The sequence below is a fragment of the Coregonus lavaretus genome (genome assembly GCF_964263955.1).
Source record: "Coregonus lavaretus genome assembly, chromosome: 27".
Classification (NCBI taxonomy): domain Eukaryota; kingdom Metazoa; phylum Chordata; class Actinopteri; order Salmoniformes; family Salmonidae; genus Coregonus; species Coregonus lavaretus.
The window spans coordinates 27,460,459-27,484,374 of NC_140014.1; the positions used below are offsets into that span (position 1 = coordinate 27,460,459).

The following is a 23,916-nucleotide window of genomic DNA, read 5'->3' on the forward strand; positions in this document are numbered from 1 at the left end:
CTACAGCCTGAGCTATGTTGTTGATGTAAATTGAGAAGAGCGTGGGGCCTAGGATCGAGTCCTGTGGTACTCCCTTGGTTACAGGCAGTGGCTGAGATAGCAGATGCTCTGACTTTATACACTGCACTCTTTGAGAGAGGTAGTTAGCAAACCAGGCTAAAGACGCCTCAGAGACACCAATACTCCTTAGCCGGCCCACAAGAATGGAATGGTCTACCGTGAGGCAAATGCCCCGATGCCTGCCCAAATGCTCTGTCTAAGCGCAAATATGCCTCGCATGCAATACAGTTTTGGAAACATTTGGAACTTAACTTTCATATAATTTTTCATATACAACAGATACTCTTATTGTCACAGTTCAGGAAAGTTACACCCACCTGTATTTTGAGAAACATGCCATCCAGCCGGAAATGTGGAATGGAGCGGTCCAATGTAAATGCGAGCGCAAGGTAGAGGATGTCATAGCTGATGTGGTGTGTGAGAACAGCAAGGTGCAACTGCTAAACTGCTCACAATAAGTGTATATTTTTTATTTGTAAGATTCTTTGTTACTTAATTGAAAGTTAAGTTCCAAAGGTTTCCAAAACCATATCGCTAGCGCGGATTAATAACGTTTCTAAACGTTAAATCAACGTCGGGATTGTAGTACACATGGAGCCAGTTATCCTCCCTACCAACAGCTGAGAACCCAAGACAAGGACCGGCTGTGAGCCACCTTGTGCCCCTTGGGTTCTCAAGAGCTAATGTAGCCTTGGCTATAGCCATATCCAAAGCATGCTTCAAATGGCCTATAAGAAAACTCACATATTTTAGTTATGATTGAAGAAACAGACACTGTTGGAAGTAATGGACAAGCACAACATTTTTACCAAATCAAAACACTGACACTTTGATCGGCTATGGTGGTGTGGGTCCTGTGCTTCCTAAAGTCACTTTCAACCTGCATATGTCAAACCTAACGAATGTATGGCAAGCACCATTTTGATACATCTATTTATTGTTATTTTTTTAAACCAGTTGAATGGAATAGTGTTTATTCTTGGGCAGTTTTTCCTAATTGTTGTGATTTGTGGCAGGATGGCGCTGGACGGTATACGGATGCCCGATGGCTGCTATGCTGACGGGACGTGGGAACTGAAAATGCACGTGACAGACCTCCATAGGGACGTGTCTTTGAGGGTCACCGGCGAGATCCACATCGGTGGGGTCATGCTCAAACTCGTGGAGAAACTCGGTAAGAGATGTTCAATGCACTCTTTATGTCCAGCTTCTTCTTGAAGAAATGTGCTTATGTCCTGTTTTTATTCCCCATCTTATTCAAACTATTGGAATAGAACAATTTGGATATTGATTGATTTATGTCAATGTTTATTTGGTATTTTCTGTTGATTTATGCTTCTATTCAGATGGGCAATTTCTACAACATTTGTTTTCTTTATGTGGTTGACTAAGGGGGAGGAAGGCCATAGTCGGTCACGAGGCAATGTTCCTTGGCCCCTGTCCTCTCTTCCTCCCATCTGCAGCTGGGTTATGTCTGTCAGTTATGTAGTCATATTTGTGAGGCAGTAAATTATTTTCTTTGCAACATTGTTACTCAACTGACAACTGGAATGCCACTTCATCTAAACACCATTAACAGATAATAGCAACTCGTAACCAGTGAACGACGTGTACTAAACATACAGGCTACCCTGTTGGCTTAAGTGGGAATTCAGAATCTATCTAGCTTGTAATGTTTTATGATATGGATATACTGTAACTTCTCACATATTCTATCACATGAGAAGCACCATCAGGTCAACCACTTCCAATGGAATTATGCTGCCATTTCACAAGTTTCTGAGTGAGAGATTGGACAGAGTGGGCATAAAATCTCTCTGTTTCAGCATGTGGAACACTGGGTTGTATCATGGTGAAAAACATCACGATGGCAGTGCATTTTGGGACTTGACAGTGTGTCTAAAGCGCCCGAATACCCAACATTCCTCCATTGCACAAGATTTTATTCCCTGACCTGCTCATTTCCGTGTTTTAGCCCTCCTGTTAAAGCTCAGTATAATTGGGGCCTTTGTTCTCTGTGGTCGTCTGTGCTGCATTTAAACCAGGCTCATATGCAGCACTGCTGCTGCACCATGTGGGAAAACAGTAGTGATGGGAAGTTCGGCTCTTTTTACTTACTCAGATCTTTTCGACTCGTTCAGTCAAAATAACAAATCTTTCGACTCATTTCATTCATTGGAGTCAGTTTTGCCCAGAGTACGCAGGACTCCCTACCGGCGAGCAATGAATGAAAACTCGAAAGAGTCATGATTCTACAAGTCTCTCGTTCACGTCGTTCACCATAAGGGGCTTATTGGAGCTGTCATTTGTGACTGAGACTTGTAAAAGTGTGCTTTAAACAGTGTACTGTTGTTGATTGCTAGGCATACAAATAAGATTATTTCTTGATGAAACATGGTCTATTTGTGGCCGCAACCGCACTATATTGTGAACAACTCTTGGCGGAATGCATTGCTTGACTGCCGTGAGGGTGATAAGCACATATCGTTTGTGTTTTAGTTTGTTGAGCAAAGGCTGTGTGTATGTTTTGGTTCTACAAAGCTGTGTCCATCATTACATTCAATAATCAAATCATTGCATTCGTTCTTGCTCCATGCGATCAATTGTCAGTTCTAAATATGTATTTTTCTTATATTTTCCTGCGAAGACTTGTGTGGTTGTATGAAGCTGAAAGCTCAGCCCTTCCCCTTGTGAAGGCTTGCATTTTGTTACAGTACAAGGGTGTGTGTGTGCTTTAAAGGGGGTTGTCCAGCTTGTTGTAATATTTAATTAATTTACTGCTCTTGTTATTGGTCAATAGGTTGTTGTTGTGTGTGTTTATGGTACTTTTCTGAGTCCACAAATTATGTTGTGCTTGGTCCTGGCTACCTTTGGTCTTGTGTGTTATCTCCAGTGGATTCCAGTGGTTTGTGTGTGTGTGTGTGTGTGTGTGTGTGTGTGTGTGTGTGGTTTGATGTCCATGGTTGTTTAGAATAGTTTGGTTCAGCTGACCATGACTGGTAATTGTTCTTGTCACACTGAAACGTACACTGATTATACCAAACATCAGGAACACCTTCCTAATATTGAGTTGCAACCCCCCCGCCCCCCTTGGACTCTACAAGGTGTTGAAAGCGGTCCACAGGGATGCTGGCCCATGGTGACTCCAATGCTTCCAATGCACAGTTGTGTCAAGTTGGCTGGATGTCCTTTGGGGTGGTGGACCATTCTTGATACACATAGGAAACTGTTGAGCGTGGAAAAATCCAGAAGCGTTGCAGTTCTTGGCACAAACCGGTGCGCCTGGAACCTACTACCATATCCCGTTCAAAGGCACAAATCTTTTGTCGTGCCCATTCTCCCTCTGAATGGCACACATACACAGTCCATGTTTCAATTGTCTCAAGGCTTAAAAATTATTCTTTAACCTATCTCCTCCCCTTCATCTACACTGATTGAAGTTGATTTAACAAGTGACATCAATAAGGGATCATAGCTTTCACCTGGTCAGTCTATGTCATGGAAAGAGTAGTTTTTCCGCCAACTTTACCATACCACAAACATTTGTCTTCCTTTTCTTTGTATCTGAACGGTATTGCCAGTTGAAGGCATCTATCATTTTTACATTTACATTTTAGTCATTTAGCAGACGCTCTTATCCAGAGCGACTTACAGTTAGTGCATTTAAAAAAAAAAATCAAATTGTATTAAACTCCCAAAGTCATCCAATCGTTGTAATACATTTGAAGCAATATGATGATCATTTCAGCAGCACTTTGATTGGGACAGCACTATCGCGCTGCTTTGAGACAAGCGTGGGGACTCGTCTTGATAAATCAATCAATGTAAGTTTTTTGTTTTCACGGAATCTCCATTTGGATATTGGTTAAGCTACAATTAGGCTGTGGAAATGTTATCTAAGTTGAGGTGAGTGCTCAAGATCATCTTGTCTTGTTGGCTCATTTATTAGAACATTTTGCCAGCATGTTTTGTGGTTTAACAAGTGGATTATTTTGCTCTTCAGTCGCTAAGTAGCCTAGGCCTGCTCCCGACCAAAAGCCTATGACTTCACTTGTCTCAATCAATGTGATTTTGTTTAACTGAATCTCCATCTGTATAGGCTATTTGGTTAATTGGTTTCAGGCTGGGCAAATAAGTGGAGGTGGCATAGCTCATCTATTCGTTTGCTTATCTATCACTGATCAGAAACATTTAGCTTGCAATAATGTAGCCCAAATCAAGTGTAGGCCTATTTATTTTGCTCAATCGCGTATAGGCAACTCCAAAACTCAGCGGAGGTTGTGAAATATGAACATGAGTCGCATGATTTTGAAAATAGGATTGCTATTATTTTCTATCAGTATGAAGATACTCTCAATGTAAGACCTTACGCCTGCTCCCTAACAAAGTGGAGTGAGGGTAGGAAGGGGATGAAACGTGGATCAAAAAAGCATGGGCTTGGGCTATTTTTCAAAATCTATATATTTTTGAAATGACAGCGGTTCCACATGTTCCCGTGACACAAGTTGTGTGGAAAAATATTATTTGTATTTTATTTTGTTATATTCCATTAAATTCTTACTACAAAATATGTGTTGACTGTGATTGGGGTAGGTGTGTTTGTCTGTTTTAATGAACAAAATAATGAACTATTGATTTCATTCATTTGGACGAAACATAATTAAACCAAAAATATGGTATTCTATTGTTTTGAAAATACATTTTATTAGTCTTAATGTTTCTTAGGACCTGCCTAAATGCATTAATAATGGATGTATTTTTGATGGTGTATATTCGATAAATTTATTAAAATATACACCCACCCACATCTGCACACCACTACTACCACTCGACACTGGCATGCGCACAGAAGGTATAAAAGGCATATGCAGGCAAGAATGTGGTCAAAATGGCCAGTTTGTAAAGGGGGTCATATAAACATTGCAACAACAAAAATGTACAGGCATAATACCGTAAATCCTATGTGAAAGCAGTAAAAGCAACACTGGGTGGCGTAGCACAGGGGTTTTGTGTTTTTGTATGCATGTGAGGAGACACATCTGAGAGGAGCAAAAGCCACATTTGCTGATTGCCCCGAAGACTCCCCATTGTCCAAATAATTGTTAATCACCAGTGGCTTCAATATCTCCTTGATAGCAGTAAAATACAACCTGACCTATAGAAGCACTGCAGCTGAGCTAACTAACTCATCCCTTCAGTCATATTTACTTCTTAAGCCATCTATTTGTGTAGTGTTTGTTTTAATTACCCCTCTGTGAGGAATGATTGGCAAGTTAAAAAGTTCAAGTAGATGCTATGGTTATCCTCAAACAGCCCCCATATATGACAGGTTGGTGTTTGGGTGCACCTTAGATAGCATGGGGACATTCAAATAGGTCTAGTCAGGTTGTTTTCCATTGTAATCATTAACCCAGTCTCCCTACAGACTTCACACATGGCTACTCTCCTCCTGTTATGAGTACAGTATGTTGGCCTTGTTCAAATATTGTACATATGACCAGCAGGGAAACCAGTAAGTAATGATCAAGTATGATTCACATTTAGAGTGGAAATCAACAACTTACACTAGATAGAGTGGGATCATGGGAGCCTCACATGATGAAACTAACTGTTGTGGGCAAATCCCTTTCATGTGACACTGGTGTATTGTGGGAAAAAGCGGCACCTCTGTGTGTGTGTGTGTGTGCTTTCTCCCAGCTGTACGTGACCTCGTTTCATGCCTCCCAGTCCACCCACCTCTCACTGGTGACATTGTTGAATAGTTGAGTACAGACTCCTCTGAACTGCACTCAAGTGCTTTGGTCACATGTACCTTGCAAAAGTATTCATCCCCCTTGGCGTTTTTCCTATTTTGTTGCATTACAATCTGTAATTTAAATGGATTTGTATTTGGATTTCATGTAATGGACATACACAAATAGTCCAAATTGGTGAAGTGAAATTTAAAAAATAACTTGTTTCAAAAAATTATTGAGGAAAACCTGTTTCAGTCTTCCATAGATTTGAGACTGGGACAGAGGTTCACCTTCCAGCAGGACAATTACCCTAAGCATACTGCTAAAGCAACACTTGAGTGGTTTAAGGGGAAACATTTAAATGTCTTGGAATGGCCTAGTCAAAGCCCAGACCTCAATCCAATTGAGAATCTGTGGTATGACTTAAAGATTGATGTACACCAGCAGAATCCATCCAACTTGAAGGAGCTGGAGCAGTTTTGCCTTGAAGAATGGGCAAAAATCCCAGTGGCTAGATGTGGCAAGCTTATAGAGACATACCCCAACAGACTTGCAGCTGTAATTGCTGCAAAAGGTGGCTCTACAAAGCATTGACTTTGGGGGGGTGAATAGTTATGCACGCTCAAGTTTTCAGTCTTATTTCTTGTTTTTCACACAAAAAAATTATTTTGCATTTTCAAAGTGGTAGGCATCTTGTGTAAATCAAATGATACAAATCCCCCAAAAATCAATTTTAATTCCAGGTTGTAAGGTAACAAAATAGGAAAAATACCAAGGGGGGTGAATACTTTCGCAAGCCACTGTTGGCATATGGACTCTGTGATTGGTTGAATGAGAGTCAGATGGTTGTCTTGGTGTAGGCAGGTTCTTTTAGAGGGCGGCCTTGTGAAGGTAGTCTATCAGCACACACACAGATGCCACGCACTTCTGGCACACAGACACAAAGGGTGTTCTGTCCCAGTCTCTCACACACACACACACACACACACTCCCTTGTGATTCTGTTAATGTCTAAGGGTACAGTCCGTGGCATGTGTTGCGCTGCATTGTCACACACACATACTGAACTAAGATTCCAGGACCTCTCATGGTGGTTTTACAGCTACTGTTTACAGCCCACATTCAAAGCACAACCCTTTACCAGCACAGTTCTCTCATTTATTGGGTATAGTGGGTGGGGGCATGTGTTAACATGCATGCTTGAATGTGTGCATAATATGTGTGTGTTCTGTCTTCCATCCGTCAGTCCTCTCCATCCCCTACAAAGCAGTGACTATCCCCTTTACATCAGAGGCTCAGATGGGGAGCTAGTAGCTACAGCATAATGGATTCAACTGTGAAATGCCAGGAAAGCACTTTGCCATTGATTACAGTCTTCATTCCCCCCTGGTCTGAGGAGAGTGGTATTTCAGGCTGCATGATTAAGAACCCACCTCTGCTCGCCCCCTCACTCATTACTTAATTGTTTGTTTGTGTCTGCAACATTTTTACATTATTACTTTGTTCTTTTCCAAAGTGCTTCCTTTGAAAGCTTTCTGTTGGAATCGAAGAAGGGGAAACAAACATCTGACTAAACAACATTAGCTGTGGACTTTATTTGATGAAGATCGAACAATTGTCATACTGTACTGTATCAACCATTGTAGGAAGTCTAGTTTATCTGTAGAATTTCTATTAGACTTTGGCTCACTATCAACTTCGGGTTCATAATCAAATATGGTTAAAATGGTCCAACTTGATTTCACACTCAACCATGAGCTTTTTTCTGCTGCATTGACAGTTCCCATTGCCATCATCTTCATCTTACTCAATTTCCACACAGTAAACCATGATCATTTGCCCACCACAGCAGTTTTCATTGCCGGGCATCACCTCCATCTAATCCAAGGCGTTTCAGTAGCCTTTGTCATCCTAACAAATCCTAGTGAAGTATTAACAGTGCCTAGATAAAAAAAAAAAAAATATATATATATATATATATACACTACCGTTCAAAAGGTTGGGGTCACTAGAAATGTCCTTGTTTTCGAAAGAAAAGCAATTTTTTTTGATCAAATTGATCAGAAATACAGTGTAGACATTGTTAATGTTGTAAATGGCTATTGTAGCTGTAAACGGCTGATTTGTAATGGAATATCTACATAGGCGTACAGAGGCCCATTATCAGCAACCATCAGTCCTGTGTTCCAATGTCACGTTGTGTTTGCTGATCCAAGTTTATCATTTTAAAAGGCTAATTGATCATTAGAAAACCCTTTTGCAATTATGTTAGCACAGCTGAAAACTGTTGTGCTGATTTTAAAGAAGCAATAAAACTGTCCTTCTTGAGATTAGTTGAGTATCTGGAGCATCAGCAATTGTGGGTTCGATTACAGGCTCAAAATGGCCAGAAACAAATAACTTTCTTCTGAAACCCGTCAGTCTATTCTTGTTCTGAGAAATGAAGGCTATTCCATGCGAGAAATTGCCAAGAAATTGAAGATCTCGTACAACGCTGTGTACTACTCCCTTCTCAGAAGCAAACTGGCTCTAACCAGAATAGAAAGAGGAGTGGGAGGCCCCGGTGCACAACTGAGCAAGAGGACAAATACATTAGTGTCTAGTTTGAGAAACAGGCGCCTCGTAGGTCCTCAACTGGTGTTTTGTGGGTACTATTTAATGAAGCTGCCAGTTGAGGACCTGTGAGGCGCCTGTTTCTCAAACTAGACACTAATGTATTTGTCCTCTTGCTCAGTTGTGCACCGGGGCCTCCCACTCCTCTTTCTATTCTGGTTAGAGCCAGTTTGCGCTGTTCTGTGAAGGGAGTAGTACACAGCGTTGTATGAGATCTTCAGTTTCTTCAATTTGATGTTATATTAATCAACAATTTTTTTTATTTTCTTTCGGAAAATAAATGAAATTTCTAAGTGACCCCAAACTTTTGAGTGTGTTTGTGTATTTACAGTGCAAGATCTGTTCTGGCCTTTACACAGTGTCCAGGAAGGGACAGCCACTGGCCTTGTGCTCTTATTGTTAGCCTATATAATGGAGGCCTGTCTGGCTGGCAGTTGGCCCCACTTTTACTAGCACTCAATGCTAATGCAATCCCTGGAATCCTGATGCGCTAACACAGACATCATTAAATGGGAGCGAGGCACATTTTATACAGACACAGCCAGCATTCGTAATGTATGTCTGGCTCTGGTGTCGTGGGCCGTCTCGCCACGTGTCCATCAGACCGGTACGGCCTGCCCCTTCCTGTGATCGTGGGGATGCAAACACTCCAGCAAAATGTTGTTCTGCACAATCTTTTTTTTTAAAGAATGCGTTGTGTAATGTTGCACCATCCTGGAAAAAGTCCCTGTTTTCTGTATCAGGGCTCCAAGAAAAGGGTTTATTAGAAAAGCCAAATATCCGACTTTAGGGAGTAGAGGAAGTTACTTTGTTAGTATACAGTACCTCTACCCTGAGTGATCTCTGAGGGAGGGGGAGAGTATGGAGGAAAGTCACAACTCTTATTATGTAAAAGGCGTGTTTGAGTAAAGTAATGTTGCCCCTCCAACCTGGGTGGGTATAGAACTTTCCTACTGGGAGTCAAAGGGGCTTTGACTCTGGCTCTACTATTCACCCACAGTGTTGTTGCCCCTGTTTAGCGTCATCCTGACAGCTGTGTAGAGGGGAGTAATCTTCACCTGCCCTTAAACACTGATCTAAGGTTGTTTTCCCGTCCTAATGGTTATGGTTAGGATTCGAGGAGGGTAAGCTGATCCTAGATCTGTGTTGTAAGGGATGGAGAAGTGGCAGTGGGCTGGTGGGGCTTGGGGAGGAGGGGGATAGAGGGGAGGGGGTCTTTGTGACGTGAGACACGGCGCTAGAATTCCATAGTCTTCTGTGGCGCAGGAAATTACTTCCAGGGTTTGGCATGTTCTCTGGAAGCTGCAATGCCGTAATCCCAATACCTTCTGCTGCGTGCTTCAGCTCTTTCCCCCTCTCTCTTTCTTACACATCTGTCTCTCTTTTGTTCACTCTGTTTCTTTCTCTTTGGACCTACCCCCTTTTTTAGAAAATGTATTGCGTATGAAGAGCCTGTGCCCTGACAACTTTTTCTACTGAGGTTTTATTAATTGAGAATCCATGTCCCTGGAATCATTTTTGGGGTGTATATTTAGAAGTGCGGTATTGTTTTAGTAGTTGCCCTCTGCCCTTCTAATTTTTATAATAATAATAATAATATGCCATTTAGCAGATGCTTTTATCCAAAGCGACTTACAGTCATGTGTGCATACATCTTTACGTATGAATGAACACTACCGTTTTTATAGAAATGTATGTATTTACTTCAGCTTTTAATGTGGAAGCAAAGGTCTGCCTGGGTATGTTTGTAGTATAGGGTGTTAGTAAGCGATTGAGACCAATTGGCGCTAACCAACTGACATTTCATTTTGAGAGGTTTTCCTAGTACTTCAATCAGAATGGCAGGTTTGATTGGTCAGTTTGTGTCATGGTGGTGTTTTGGGCGGTGTCCCCACTGACCGGCCTGTCCGTTGGAGGTGGTAGTGACCAGATGAAGATGGTCAGTGTTTGACAATGTATTAGGGGGTTTGTGAGGAAACGGACGCGATTTAACGCAGGATGTGCGACTTCCTGTGTAATTTTGTTTCTTAACATCCCCTCTGCTCTCCATGTTTAGGGGCTTTCTGGACGGATACTTCCCAGAATTTTCTCTTGTTTGGATTGAGGGTCTTTACTACCTACAAAGAGAAATAATCTCCCTTATATAGAATCACGAAGTATTGCAAATCTCTCTCATTGTTTGCTATACACGCTTTGTCATCTCACGTATCGTGTTGCCATGACTCACAAATCAGAGGTAACACGTAGAGATTGAGTCGTGACTGTGAAGCAGTCTTGTCCATTCGTCAGAACCCTCCACAACCACAGCTCCCTGCAGAGAGTGAGAGAGGGCCTCACTGGAACAGGCGATAGCCCCACTCTGCTCTGCTCTAATCTATCATACAGGAAGTAGTTAGGCTAAGTAGCAGCCCTGCCCTGCCCAGAGCTTCCTGTTACGTAGCAAGATCCTGCTGGGATTTAGCCCCCCCCCCCCCCCCCCCCCCTTGTCAAAATCAGAGCACTACACTACAAATTGCAATTACTACCCTAAATTGAGCGTAAATCACAATGCAATGCGGTTCCAAAAATTCCCTAAGATGTCCGTGATATCTAGAACTCGCAATTATATTCTCGCTCTCCCTCCCTCATGCTAGCAAATTGTCAGTTCTTGGACCGTTCTGTGTCTGCTTGCGTCCTTGCTTTTATTTTTTAATTAATAATGTTTGGCATCTCAAACATGCAGCAGAAAGGCCTTTCATGGCTCCACCTCTGGGAATCAGATTCTGTTGTTTTCGTTGTCCCCCTCTGTCTTCTCCTAGTGCTGCCTGTTAGTGATGGGGGAAAAATTGCTACAGGTACATTTTGGGATATTATTTTTGACAATATGTCGGTTTGACAATATCACAATATTATTTTAGCGCTAGTTGGCTGTACCTGCACCAAAAGTCCAGTATTTTTCCTTCATAGCTTGTTTTCAGCACTTTTATTTCCATGACTGATCAAAAGTCTCCTGGCTCTCTCTTGTCCCTCTGCAGCAGACATATGGTGAGCAATATGTTTGAAACATTGAATTGCAATAAAATCACAGTATCAAAGCGCAATGTATATCATATCGAGGTCCCTGGCAATTCCCAGCCCTACTGCCTGAGGGCTAGGCTGTCCTCTGTCCTCCCACCCAGGCAAGGAACTGTCTGCAGGCCACATTGTCGGAGAAACACCAAGCACCTGCGGGTCAATGAAGTAAACCAATATGGCTTTTATCGTTTTGGTCCCTAAGCTATGTTACATTCCAAAACCCTGTCACCTTTAACTCTATCCTCATTTACTCCCTTCTATTCATCTGAGAAAACGATTCTATTGCTTTCACCTACTATCAGAGCTGTGACTGGGCGTGAGCGAGGGTAGAAGAGAAGGAACAACTCTTTGGGATGTGCAGCCCTGGTCTGTTTTCCCTCCCTTTCATACCATAGATGGCTTCTAAACTCCAACCTCTCTCTGGTCCCCAGTGTTGGTTAGCCACTCACTAAGAGCTGTATGTACTGTCTGCCTATTCACTGTCCCTCTTATTTGGGTGAGGTGTGGTATGGAGCAATCACTGGAAAAAATAGTCTGTTTACCTGGGTAGCCAAACTAGCCATCCTGCTCGGCTGTTCCCTTCTGTCAGAGAAACCTGTTACGCTAGCAACTCCTTAGCCTGTTAACACCAGGATACCTAAGGCCTATTTTTGAGATGGCGGTCAAGGCTTTGGTTTCACTGATACTTTTGCAAAGGCGGGTGTGAGCACAGCAAGTGTATGTTTTTGAAAATCATAGTGGTAGTATATGGAGGGGGGGACATTACATTAGGATGATGGGTTGTCAGTGAGTGTGGCAGATCTCTTCCATCTTCGGTGCCTTGGGGGTTGGATGGCCTCTCTCTGTGCTCCATTGATCCTGGGCCAGGAGACTGGCTGTAACGTGATTACAGGTCTGTGGGGCCTGACTCTGAACCCAGCAGAGTAATTGTATAAAGCTGCGTCAGGGCGGAGCAACCCCATTGTTTTGCTGTGTTTGGATTATGACATAAATGGATACAAACTATCAGTCTCCGAGGAGGACTGGGCGAGCCTCTCGTTTGTTATCTAATAACCCCCATGGCAGAGCTCTCCGTCTCTCCTCTCCTCTCTCTCTGAAATAGGCCTGACTCTCTGTGAATCCTGGCGGTGAAGGTCCGTAGGTAAGGCCATTCCACTCCCCTTATGGACCTCCAGGGCTTTAGAAGTTGGACACACCACTCTCCTTTCCTCCTCTCTGTCTCACTCTAGCTCTGAGTGTATCCTCCTGGGCTCTAAGGGCTCAGGTAGCTCATGGGTCTTCTACACTGATTCTCCCAGACCATAACACACAGTGCATCTTTGGGGAAAGCCTGGGCGAGCCTGCAAGGAAAATCCTCCTGGATACTCCCGGCTACACCTCTAATCCACGAGCTGCAGCTGGGCCAAAGGCTGAGCAAGGGCTCTCTGCTTGCAGCTAATGGTATCAGGAGCATGCTCAACCATTTACAGTAGCCAGGGCCTTTACCTGGAGAGTGCGTGTGTGTGTGTGATCCTGCTGAGCCGGGTCTTATATCAGACCTGTCCCAGAGGAGGATTAGTGGCAGACAATAGGATCACCAGGATCAATATCTAGCCTATGGCCTCTGTTCCCTCTGGAAGCACATGACTTCTACAAGACATATATCCCCCTGTGTCTTTCCTGAGGAAAAGTATGTGTGTGTGTGTGTGTGTGTCAGTTCATAGCCATTGACAGCGCAACAGTGTATATCTCATGTCCATAGACAAAAGCAGCCTGCCCTGAAGTCCCTGTGTTACTTTGTGTAGCCTACATGCAGGGTCAGCTAAAATTAGACCCCTTTAAACACTCCAGGGCATTAGCAACATCTGCTTCTGAGAAAATTAATACGAAGGTTATACAGTATCTATATTGAATGTGTTAGTGCATGATACACCATTACAGTACACTCTTCAATTGGCTATTGTTAGGCTGCTCTTCAGAATTATAATGCAAGACAGAAATAAGCTCTTGAAAGAAATTATAATTTAACCTTTAATGTCAATTAACCAAAAACGCGTAAATAGGGCCTAAGCTACAACATATGTGAATATGAAAAGAATTGGAGTTTACACGTTTTAGATAATTGATGTTAAAGATTAAATTCAGTAATTTGTATTGAAAAAATGTTCTCAATAAATTATAAAATAGTACGCCAACCATGTTTGTAAGCTTTTAAATTAGATCAATCTCAACCGTTTATCTTTTCCAGTGATAAAGACATGAATGTCTCATGGTATGGTGGGGTGTGCAAAAGGAGTCAACTGTGTACTTTTATCTCTTGAATGTTTTGTTATTCGGGTCCAAAAAATCATATGTGCACTTCTACTATGGGCAAATATGTATGGGATGTTTCGTTCAAATCAAAAGGCATACTGTCAAAAAGTGGATTTACCCTATACTAAAAATATTCCAGTCTGCTACATCTTAGACTGTATGCAATCTTGTGTGGTGATGAATGTGAACAAAGTGTTGCTCAGTTTTATCAGATACAGTGGGGAGAACAAGTATTTGATACACTGACGATTTTGCAGGTTTTCCTACTTACATAGCACGTAGAGGTCTGTAATTTTTATCATAGGTACACTTCAACTGTGAGAGACGGAATCCAGAAAATCACATTGTATGATTTTTAAGTAATTATTTTGCATTTTATTGCATGACATAAGTATTTGATCACCTACCAACCAGTAAGAATTCCGGCTCTCACAGACCTGTTAGTTTTTCTTTAAGAAGCCCTCCTGTTCTCCACTCATTACCTGTATTAACTGCACCTGTTTGAACTCGTTACCTGTATAAAAGACACCTGTCCACACACTCAATCAAACAGACTCCAACCTCTCCACAGTGGCCAAGACCAGAGAGCTGTGTAAGGACATCAGGGATAAAATTGTAGACCTGCACAAGGCTGGGATGGGCTACAGGACAATAGGCAAGCAGCTTGGTGAGAAGGCAACAACTGTTGGCGCAATTATTCGAAAATGGAAGAAGTTCAAGAATGACGGTCAATCACCCTCGGTCTGGAGCTCCATGCAAGATCTCACCTTGTGGGGCATCAATGATCATGAGGAAGGTGAGGGATCAGCCCAGAACTACACGGCAGGACCTGGTCAATGACCTGAAGAGAGCTGGGACCACAGTCTCAAAGAAAACCATTAGTAACACACTACGCCGTCACGGATTAAAATCCTGCAGCGCACGCAAGGTCCCCCTGCTCAAGCCAGCGCATGTCTAGGCCCGTCTGAAGTTTGCTAATGACCATCTGGATGATCCAGAGGAGGAATGGGAGAAGGTCATGTGGTCTGATGAGACAAAAATAGAGCTTTTTGGTCTAAACTCCACTCGCCGTGTTTGGAGGAAGAAGAAGGATGAGTACAACCCCAAGAACACCATCCCAACCGTGAAGCATGGAGGTGGAAACATCATTCTTTGGGGATGCTTTTCTGCAAAGGGGACAGGACGACTGCACCGTATTGAGGGAAGGATGGATGGGGCCATGTATCGCAAGATCTTGGCCAACAACCTCCTTCCCTCAGTAAGAGCATTGAAGATGGGTTGTGGCTGGGTCTTCCAGCATGACAAAGACCCGAAACACACCACCCGGGCAACGAAGGAGTGGCTTCGTAAGAAGCATTTCAAGGTCCTGGAGTGGCCTAGCCAGTCTCCAGATCTCAACCCCATAGAAAATCTTTGGAGGGAGTTGAAAGTCCGTATTGCCCAGCGACAGCCCCAAAACATCACTGCTCTAGAGGAGATCTGCATGGAGGAATGGGCCAAAATACCAGCAACAGTGTGTGAAAACCTTGTGAAGACTTACAGAAAACGTTTGACCTGTGTCATTGCCAACAAAGGGTATATAACAAAGTATTGAGAAACGTTTGTTATTGACCAAATACTTATTTTCCACCATAATTTGCAAATAAATTCATTAAAAATCCTACAATGTGATTTTCTGGAAAAAAAAATCTCATTTTGTCTGTCATAGTTGACGTGTACCTATGATGAAAATTACAGGCCTCTCTCATCTTTTTAAGTGGGAGAACTTGCACAATTGGTGGCTGACTAAATACTTTTTTTCCCCACTGTATTAAGGTCTGCTTTTCTGATGTATCAAATACTTATGTCATGCAATAAAATGCAAATTAATTACTTAAAAATCATACAATGTGATTTTCTGGAATTTTTTTTCTCATTTTGTCTGTCATAGTTGACGTGTACCTATGATGAAAATTACAGGCCTCTCTCATCTTTTTAAGTGGGAGAACTTGCACAATTGGTGGCTGACTAAATACTTTTTTTCCCCACTGTATTAAGTTCTGCTTTTCTGATGTATCAAATACTTATGTCATGCAATAAAATGCAAATTAATTACTTAAAAATCATACAATGTGATTTTCTGGATTTTTGTTTTAGATTCCGTCTCTCACAGTTGAAGTGTACCTATGATAAAAATTACAGACCTCTACATGCTTTGTAAGTAGGAAAACCTGCAAAATCGGCAGTGTATCAAATACTTGTTCTCCCCACTGTAACTCTTCAGTCACTATCTACAGATCACTCGTAGTTTTTTACCAAAACAAACGCTTTTTCTGACATACTTGCACCATAGCTCTGAATACATTATTCTGCACCCCCAGGCTATTGAACAAAATGTATCAGAGTATCATCTCGCACTGCGACACCATGACGTGACATTTTACCTACATGCAATACAAATGTTGTCACCACATCTCCCTATCATCATTCTAGTGTTGCGTAACTTGCGTGACATGGAACTCCTCTAACTATTTACTGTAGATACTATCAGTAGTAGGCTACAGTAAAGACTGTCTACATACCATGTGTACAGTTAAGTTAATGGAACAACAATGCAAGACAGTTGTCTGCTGTCTGTCTCTCAGCTGGTCAGTATGACCTTCCCTCCCCCTGCTCCAAAGACATAGTCAGGGTATATTTAAACAAAGTGGGCTCATGGTAAAACAGGCAATGGTATTGAATGTTGCTCTATCACTTTACTTGAATCGATAATGCAGTTTTCATAATGTTATGTCACACATGGCCACACTGGTACATTATGGTACTATTTGGCCAGTTCTACGTGACTCAAATAATGGCTGATAAAATTAATATATATAATGCATTCTACCTGTTGGCTGTATGTAAAGTGTTATCAGTATTAGAGTTGAGCGATATGGACAAAAATCCATATGATAAATTGACTGAATTATAATGATAAATTGAACAATACGTTTTTATAACATGAATGTGCACTAGGGATTAATATTTTCCTGAAGATCTACCAAGTTTCAATATCGGGAATAATTCATATTTATCCCAAGAGTCCTGTGAAAGACTGCAAAAATCAGATGCCCATTTAAGCGTTTAAAACCAAGATATGGTCACTATGATAGGGTTCTCCCCAAATAAGAGGGGAGAGATTTCAGAGCAAATGAAACTGATATAAGCAACTTGGAACTGGGGGGGGAATCGCTACAGTTACATATCGGGATATTATTTTTGACGATATATCGTATCATTTTGACTATCGCAATATTACTTTTGCGCTTGTTGGCTGTACCTGCACCAAAAGTCCAGTATTTTTCCTTCATAGCTTGTTCTCCATCTTATTTTTAAATTTGGAGCCAATTTGTTTTCAGCACCTTTATTTCCATGACTAAGGCTGTTACGGTGACCGGAGTCATGACGGCAGTTAAATTCCACGTGACCGTTTAGTCACAGTAATTAGGCTTCTCCAATCTCTGATGCTGCTGATGGTCATTAGTAGCCTACCAAACTTGCTAACTGCCTGGTACTCCGCACTCTATTGTCCCTCTAATCACTCTGACATCAATGCAAATCTAATCGAAAATCTAATCAAATACTTAATGAGTTCCCATGAGCTCATGTTGCGCAACATTTCTATAGGCTATGCAATTGTGTGAGAAAACAGAGTGATGGCCTCTATTAAAAAGAGGAGGATCCCATCAGCTTTCTATAGGCTAGGCCTACTATATTTATTTCTCAACTTTCCTAATATTAAGCAAATTGCATCTGTTTACAACAGGAGTATAGCCTACCAGGCTAGCATGAAAATGAACCACGTGAAAAGCGTCCTCCATTCACTATTTAAGTGCATAGATGACGTATTTTTTTCCGCTGCCACTGTTTCGAGACCGGTGCATGATAATGGTCCATTCTAAATCAAAACAATTTTCACACATATGGGGAAAAAAAGTATTTAGTCAGCCACCAATTGTGCAAGGTCTCCCACTTAAAAAGATGAGAGAGGCCTGTAATTTTCATCATAGGTACACGTCAAGTATGACAGACAAATTGAGAAAAAAAAATCCAGAAAATCACATTGTAGGATTTTTAATGAATTTATTTGCAAATTATGGTGGAAAATAAGTATTTGGTCAATAACAAACGTTTCTCAATACTTTGTTATATACCCTTTGTTGGCAATGACACAGGTCAAACGTTTTCTGTAAGTCTTCACAAGGTTTTCACACACTGTTGCTGGTATTTTGGCCCATTCCTCCATGCAGATCTCCTCTAGAGCAGTGATGTTTTGGGGCTGTCGCTGGGCAACACGGACTTTCAACTCCCTCCACTCCAGGACCTTGAAATGCTTCTTACGAAGCCATTCCTTCGTTGCCCGGGCGGTGTGTTTGGGATCATTGTCATGCTGAAAGACCCAGCCACGTTTCATCTTCAATGCCCTTGCTGATGGAAGGAGGTTTTCACTCAAAATCTCACGATACATGGCCCCATTCATTCTTTCCTTTACACGGATCAGTCGTCCTGGTCCCTTTGCAGAAAAACAGCCCCAAAGCATGATGTTTCCACCCCCATGCTTCACAGTAGTTATAGTGTTCTTTGGATGCAACTCAGCTTTCTTTGTCCTCCAAACATGACGAGTTGAGTTTTTACCAAAAAGTTCTATTTTGGTTTCATCTGACCATATGACATTCTCCCAATCCTCTTCTGGATCATCCAAATGCACTCTAGCAAACTTCAGACAGGCCTGGACATGTACTGGCTTAAGCAGGGGGACACGTCTGGCACTGCAGGATTTGAGTCCCTGGCGGCGTAGTGTGTTACTGATGGTAGGCTTTGTTACTTTGGTCCCAGCTCTCTGCAGGTCATTCACTAGGTCCCCCCGTGTGGTTCTGGGATTTTTGCTCACCGTTCTTGTGATCATTTTGACCCCACGGGGTGAGATCTTCCGTGGAGCCCCAGATCGAGGGAGATTATCAGTGGTCTTGTATGTCTTCCATTTCCTAATAATTGCTCCCACAGTTGATTTCTTCAAACCAAGCTGCTTACCTATTGCAGATTCAGTCTTCCCAGCCTGGTGCAGGTCTACAATTTTGTTTCTGGTGTCCTTTGACAGCTCTTTGGTCTTGGCCATAGTGGAGTTTGGAGTGTGACTGTTTGAGGTTGTGGACAGGTGTCTTTTATACTGATAACAAGTTCAATCAGGTGCCATTAATACAGGTAACGAGTGGAGGACAGAGGAGCCTCTTAAAGAAGAAGTTACAGGTCTGTGAGAGCCAGAAATCTTGCTTGTTTGTAGGTGACCAAATACTTATTTTCCACCATAATTTGCAAATAAATTCATTAAAAATCCTACAATGTGATTTTCTGGAGAAAAAAAATCTCAATTTGTCTGTCATACTTGACGTGTACCTATGATGAAAATTACAGGCCTCTCTCATCTTTTTAAGTGGGAGAACTTGCACAATTGGTGGCTGACTAAATACTTTTTCCCCCCCACTGTATGTAAAACCATTGTTAAATCAAGAATAGTGTGATGGGTGACAATATTAGCCTATCACTTGTGAATGATATATTATCACTTGTGAATGATGCCCAGCTTAAGGCAAACAGCGCATTATTTTTTTGTGTGACTTTTTCAAATCATAGTTTCACAACTCATGTAGCCTAGCCCATAGGCCTATATGTTTTGATAAGGTTTGTATCACAACTAAAGTGGCCAAATAACTTCTTAAAATGAAGCACATTAATCTGCTTTACAATGGGTGTAGAGCCTAACTGGCATACAGTGAGGGAAAAAAGTATTTGATCCCCTGCTGACTTTGTACGTTTGCCCACTGACAAAGACATGATCAGTTGCCCAACGTCAGCCTCGAAACCTTAATGACTTGGAGAAGATCTGCAAAGAGGAGAGGGACAAAATCCCTCCTGAGATGTGTGCAAACCTGGTGGCCAACTACAAGAAACGTCTGACCTCTGTGATTGCCAACAAGGGTTTTGCCACCAAGTACTAAGTCATGTTTTGCAGAGGGGTCAAATACTTATTTCTGTCATTAAAATGCAAATCAATGGATAATATTTTTGACATGCGTTTTTCTGGATTTTGTTGTTGTTATTCTGTCTCTCACTGTTCAAATAAACCTACCATTAAAATTATAGACTGATCATTTCTTTGTCAGTGGGCAAACGTACAAAATCAGCAGGGGAACAAATACTTTTTTCCCTCACTGTATATTACCCTTAAAACTACTAGTACTACTTTGAATGTTGTAGCTATCAATTGACCCATTAACACTCACCCATATTAGTAAACATATTTCATATCAAACTTCACATTTCTCTAGTAGGGCACTATAGATTATTTATCGTAATGAACGATATCAGCAAAATGGCCACGATAAGTAGTCCGTTTGGTCTGTGTCGATAGGCTATGAGGGGAGGACAGGCATGTTGTTGTGTGTGATAACAAACTGCTCGCCTTGCACCACTAACCCTGCGGCACCGCAGCCTCTGAGAAGACAGTCGCCAGGGAAACGCACGCTGTACAACGTGACCAACCTCACATAGGTTATAATAATGTTAACAGCCAACTACAAACCTGTGTTTGTGAGAAGATGGTGTGCATGAATATGTTTTTTGCTATGAATATCCACATCGTGTGTGTGTGTATACGTGAAAGACAAGGTTTGTTTTTGTCAGGCTTAATCCATTAGAGAGCCATCAGGAATAGAGCAGAGCAGTCATGTTTCTCTAGAGGCAGAATAATATAATTTAACTCTAGTTGGACTGTGGGACGATTCAGTTCCTTCTAGGCCATAGGGTTCAATAGGCCTCACTCTGGGCCTCCGTCTCGGGCTTCTTCTTTCTACAGACATGACTGTTGCTATTCTTAAACCACTAAGTTATAATATAATGTAGTGAGGGTCAGTTAGGGTTGCATCACTCAAAAGGCACAGAAAGGGAGGAGGAGGTACTTGAGCTTGTTCAATGACGATGTTCATGTGAAAGTTTTTGCTGCTTGGCTTCGACCCTTGTGGGGTGACAGGCTGAAGTGCTCAATGTGTATGTTTTTTAAATTGAAATGTCTGGCCTGTCAGAAATGCATTTGCTTATGTCTACGTTTACTTTTATGGGCATTGTAAACGGTCAGTAACACAAACAGTGTGACTTAGCTTGACAGCTGATACCAACACTTGACAGGATAATACAGTTCTCTCTATCCTTCTCTCCTCTCCAAAGCCCTTCCTCAGTATTCTCCTCCCATCTTCCCCTCGTATCACCCCCCCACCCCCTTCCACTGTCTCTGTGTCCTGTCCTCCTCCTCTCCTCTCCTGTCATCCACTCCACTCCCCCATGGACAGGCCTTCGTAAACATGAGCCTCTGTCTCTCCTAGTGTAAACACTACAGATACTCAGCCTGGAAGTGAGGGAGGAGAAAGGGAGGGCTATCGTAACAATTGAAATCAACAACCGGTCCTCCTGGTTGGGGGCTGTTTAGAGTAATGTCTGTAAAAATAAATAAAATAATAATAATATCCTGACCCATCACCCTGGGCATCTTTCTTTTGGTGTTTTCAGAGTCAGTAGAAAGGCCTCTTTAGTGTCCTAAGTATTCATAACTGTGACCTTAATTGCCTACCATCTGTAAGCTGTTAGTGTCTTAACGACCATTCCACAGGTGCATGTTCATTAATTGTTTATGGTTCATTGAATGGCACGTTGTGTTTGCTAATCCAAGTTTATCATTTTAAAAGGCTAATTGATCATTAGAAAAACCTTTTGCAATTATGTTAGCACAGCTGAAAACTGTTGTGCTGATTTTAAAGAAGCAATAAAACTGGCCTTCTTGAGACTAGTTGAGTATCTGGAGCATCAGCAATTGTGGGTTCGATTACAGGTTTAAAATGGCCAGAAACAAATAACTTTCTTCTGAAACTCGTCAGTCTGTTCTTGTTCTGAGAAATGAAGGCTATTCCAGGCGAGAAATTGCCAAGAAACTGAAGATCTCGTACAACGCTGTGTACTATTATTATTATTATTACTCCCATTATTACGCACAGTACAGAAAGCTGATAAATTGATATGCTCATGCACGCAAACTAACACACACCTCCTTTTTAGAACACGTGCCCGCCAAGGTCATAATACATGATTTCCTTGTCTTCAACCTCCCTCACTCCTTCCCTCCATCCATCCCCCTCTCCCACCCTCTTCCCAAGGACTCTGGGTCTGCATTTAATGCACCCAATTACTTAACCCCCCTGGTTCATCTGGGTTGCGTCAGACCTGGGAGGCAGGCAGTATTTTTAGCTGGGAGATGCCATTGGCCCCCTCTCCTCCCGCTCTCTCCTCTTTACAGATTGAATTAGCAAGCTTTTATTGAGGCTGCTTGATGGATGCTCATAGGACCATCCCTCTCCCAAGCTCAGCGCAGTGATGTCAAAAAAGAATGATGTAAACTCCGACCAATGGGGTTTGGCGATGGGCAGGAAGGTTGGTATAGAACCATAGTAGCAGCACAGCCCTCTGGGAAGTGGAGAGAAACTGACGCCATCCGGCGAGCGAGAGATACTGCTATGTGTTGTTGCATGTACATTGAGCCAAAAGGAACTGCTATAGTTACAAGTTGGACCGGGGTCAAGACCGGAGTTGCCAAATGCATAGTCCGCACGGTGCACAGACACCAGAAATTGCTAGGTTGCATGAGGGAACATTTGTGAGGATGGCTATAAAAATACACACAAAGTAAATTTTTCCCTCTCCTTTCTCTTTCCTCAGTGGCATAGTCAGACGTAAGAAATACACTAGAGGAACAGGTTTAGGGATTGGGGCAATGAAGCTGTATGCCACACAGCTGAGGCATCAGAGAACATACTGATGACAGCTAGCACCCCATGCTGTTTGAAAGGCCCAGTGCAGTCAAAAACGTGCTTTCCCTGAGTTATATCTCCACACTATGAGGTTGGAATAATACTGTGGAATTGTAAAAATTATGATAATGCCCTTTTTAGTGTAAGAGCTGTTTGAAAAGACCACCTGAAATTTCAGCCTGGTTTGAGGGGGATGGAGTTTTGGCCTGTCTGGTGAACATTTTGTAAATTAGTTAATAAACCAATAAGAAAGAGTTTGAAAACTCTCTGCCAATACAGCTATTTTTCAGTTTTTTTTGTATTTTTTGGACCATTTTAATTGAAAACAATCACAGTAAGGTACTTAATTGTTACCCAGACATTATTTAATATTGATATAAAAACAGCTGCATTGGACCTTTTTTTAATGGAATAGAAAGCTTGGAATGTTTTCAGTCAAGTGCCAAGAGAGTCGTCGTCCTCCCCCCCACTTATAGGTAAACACTCCAAAGAAACAGCTTGACAAACAATCCTTAACAATAGTATCTTACTACCCCATAAGAGTATCCTACACCGTACAACAGTAGCATGCACAATAGTATCTGAACCAGGTTTACGCTGAGATTCTGCATTCTCTTTTTAACTTTCCCTTATCGTCCTGTAAATTCACCAGTTTATCTCCTAATCTGCCTCCCCAGACTGGATTGGTTTGGTCTGCTAACATCCCTTTCCTCAGCCAGTAGTTGGGTTCAGTGCACATTGTAAATTCACCCACGTCACTCACCTTGAGAGGGATTAAGGTTGTGTCAACACACCACAGTATGCCACTGTATGACTAAGCAGTGCACTACCTGGTCTGGGGTTGCCATGGCAGCTGGCCATTGATTGACAGTCAGAAGAGGTCAGAGCAGGGCAGCATTGAGGAGAGGGCTGAAGTGGGTTCTTGCTGAATGTGCTGTTGTATAACTACAGTACATTCAGGAAGTATTCATACATTTATTGTTTTCCTCATCAATCTACACACAATACCCCACATTGACAAAGCGAAAACAGGTTTTTAGAAATAGTAGCAAATTTAAAAAACCCAGATTACCTTATTTACATAAGTATTCAGACCCTTTGCTATGAGACTTGAAATTGAGCTCAGGTGCATCCTGTTTCCATTGATCGTCCTTGAGATGTTTCTACAACTTGATTGGAGTCCCCCTGTGGTAAATTAAATTGATTGGACATGATTTGGAAAGGCACACACGCGTCTATATAAGGTCCCACAGTTGACAGTGTATGTCAGAGCAAAAACCAAGCCGTGA

At 42.0% G+C, this 23,916-nt stretch overlaps 1 protein-coding gene across 4 annotated transcripts in view; it reads left to right on the plus strand.

Moving 5' to 3' along the window:
• Positions 1-23,916, plus strand: part of LOC311103067 (fermitin family homolog 2) — a 66,890-nt gene that overhangs the window by 2,518 nt on the left and 40,456 nt on the right. For all 4 annotated transcript variants that reach the window (XM_084144590.1, XM_084144592.1, XM_084144591.1 and 1 more), the window contains exon 2: positions 1,077-1,234. In XM_084144590.1, coding sequence (XP_084000716.1) covers positions 1,078-1,234 — 157 coding nt within the window. In that variant the 5' untranslated portion in view covers position 1,077. The remainder of the gene's footprint in view (positions 1-1,076; positions 1,235-23,916) is intronic.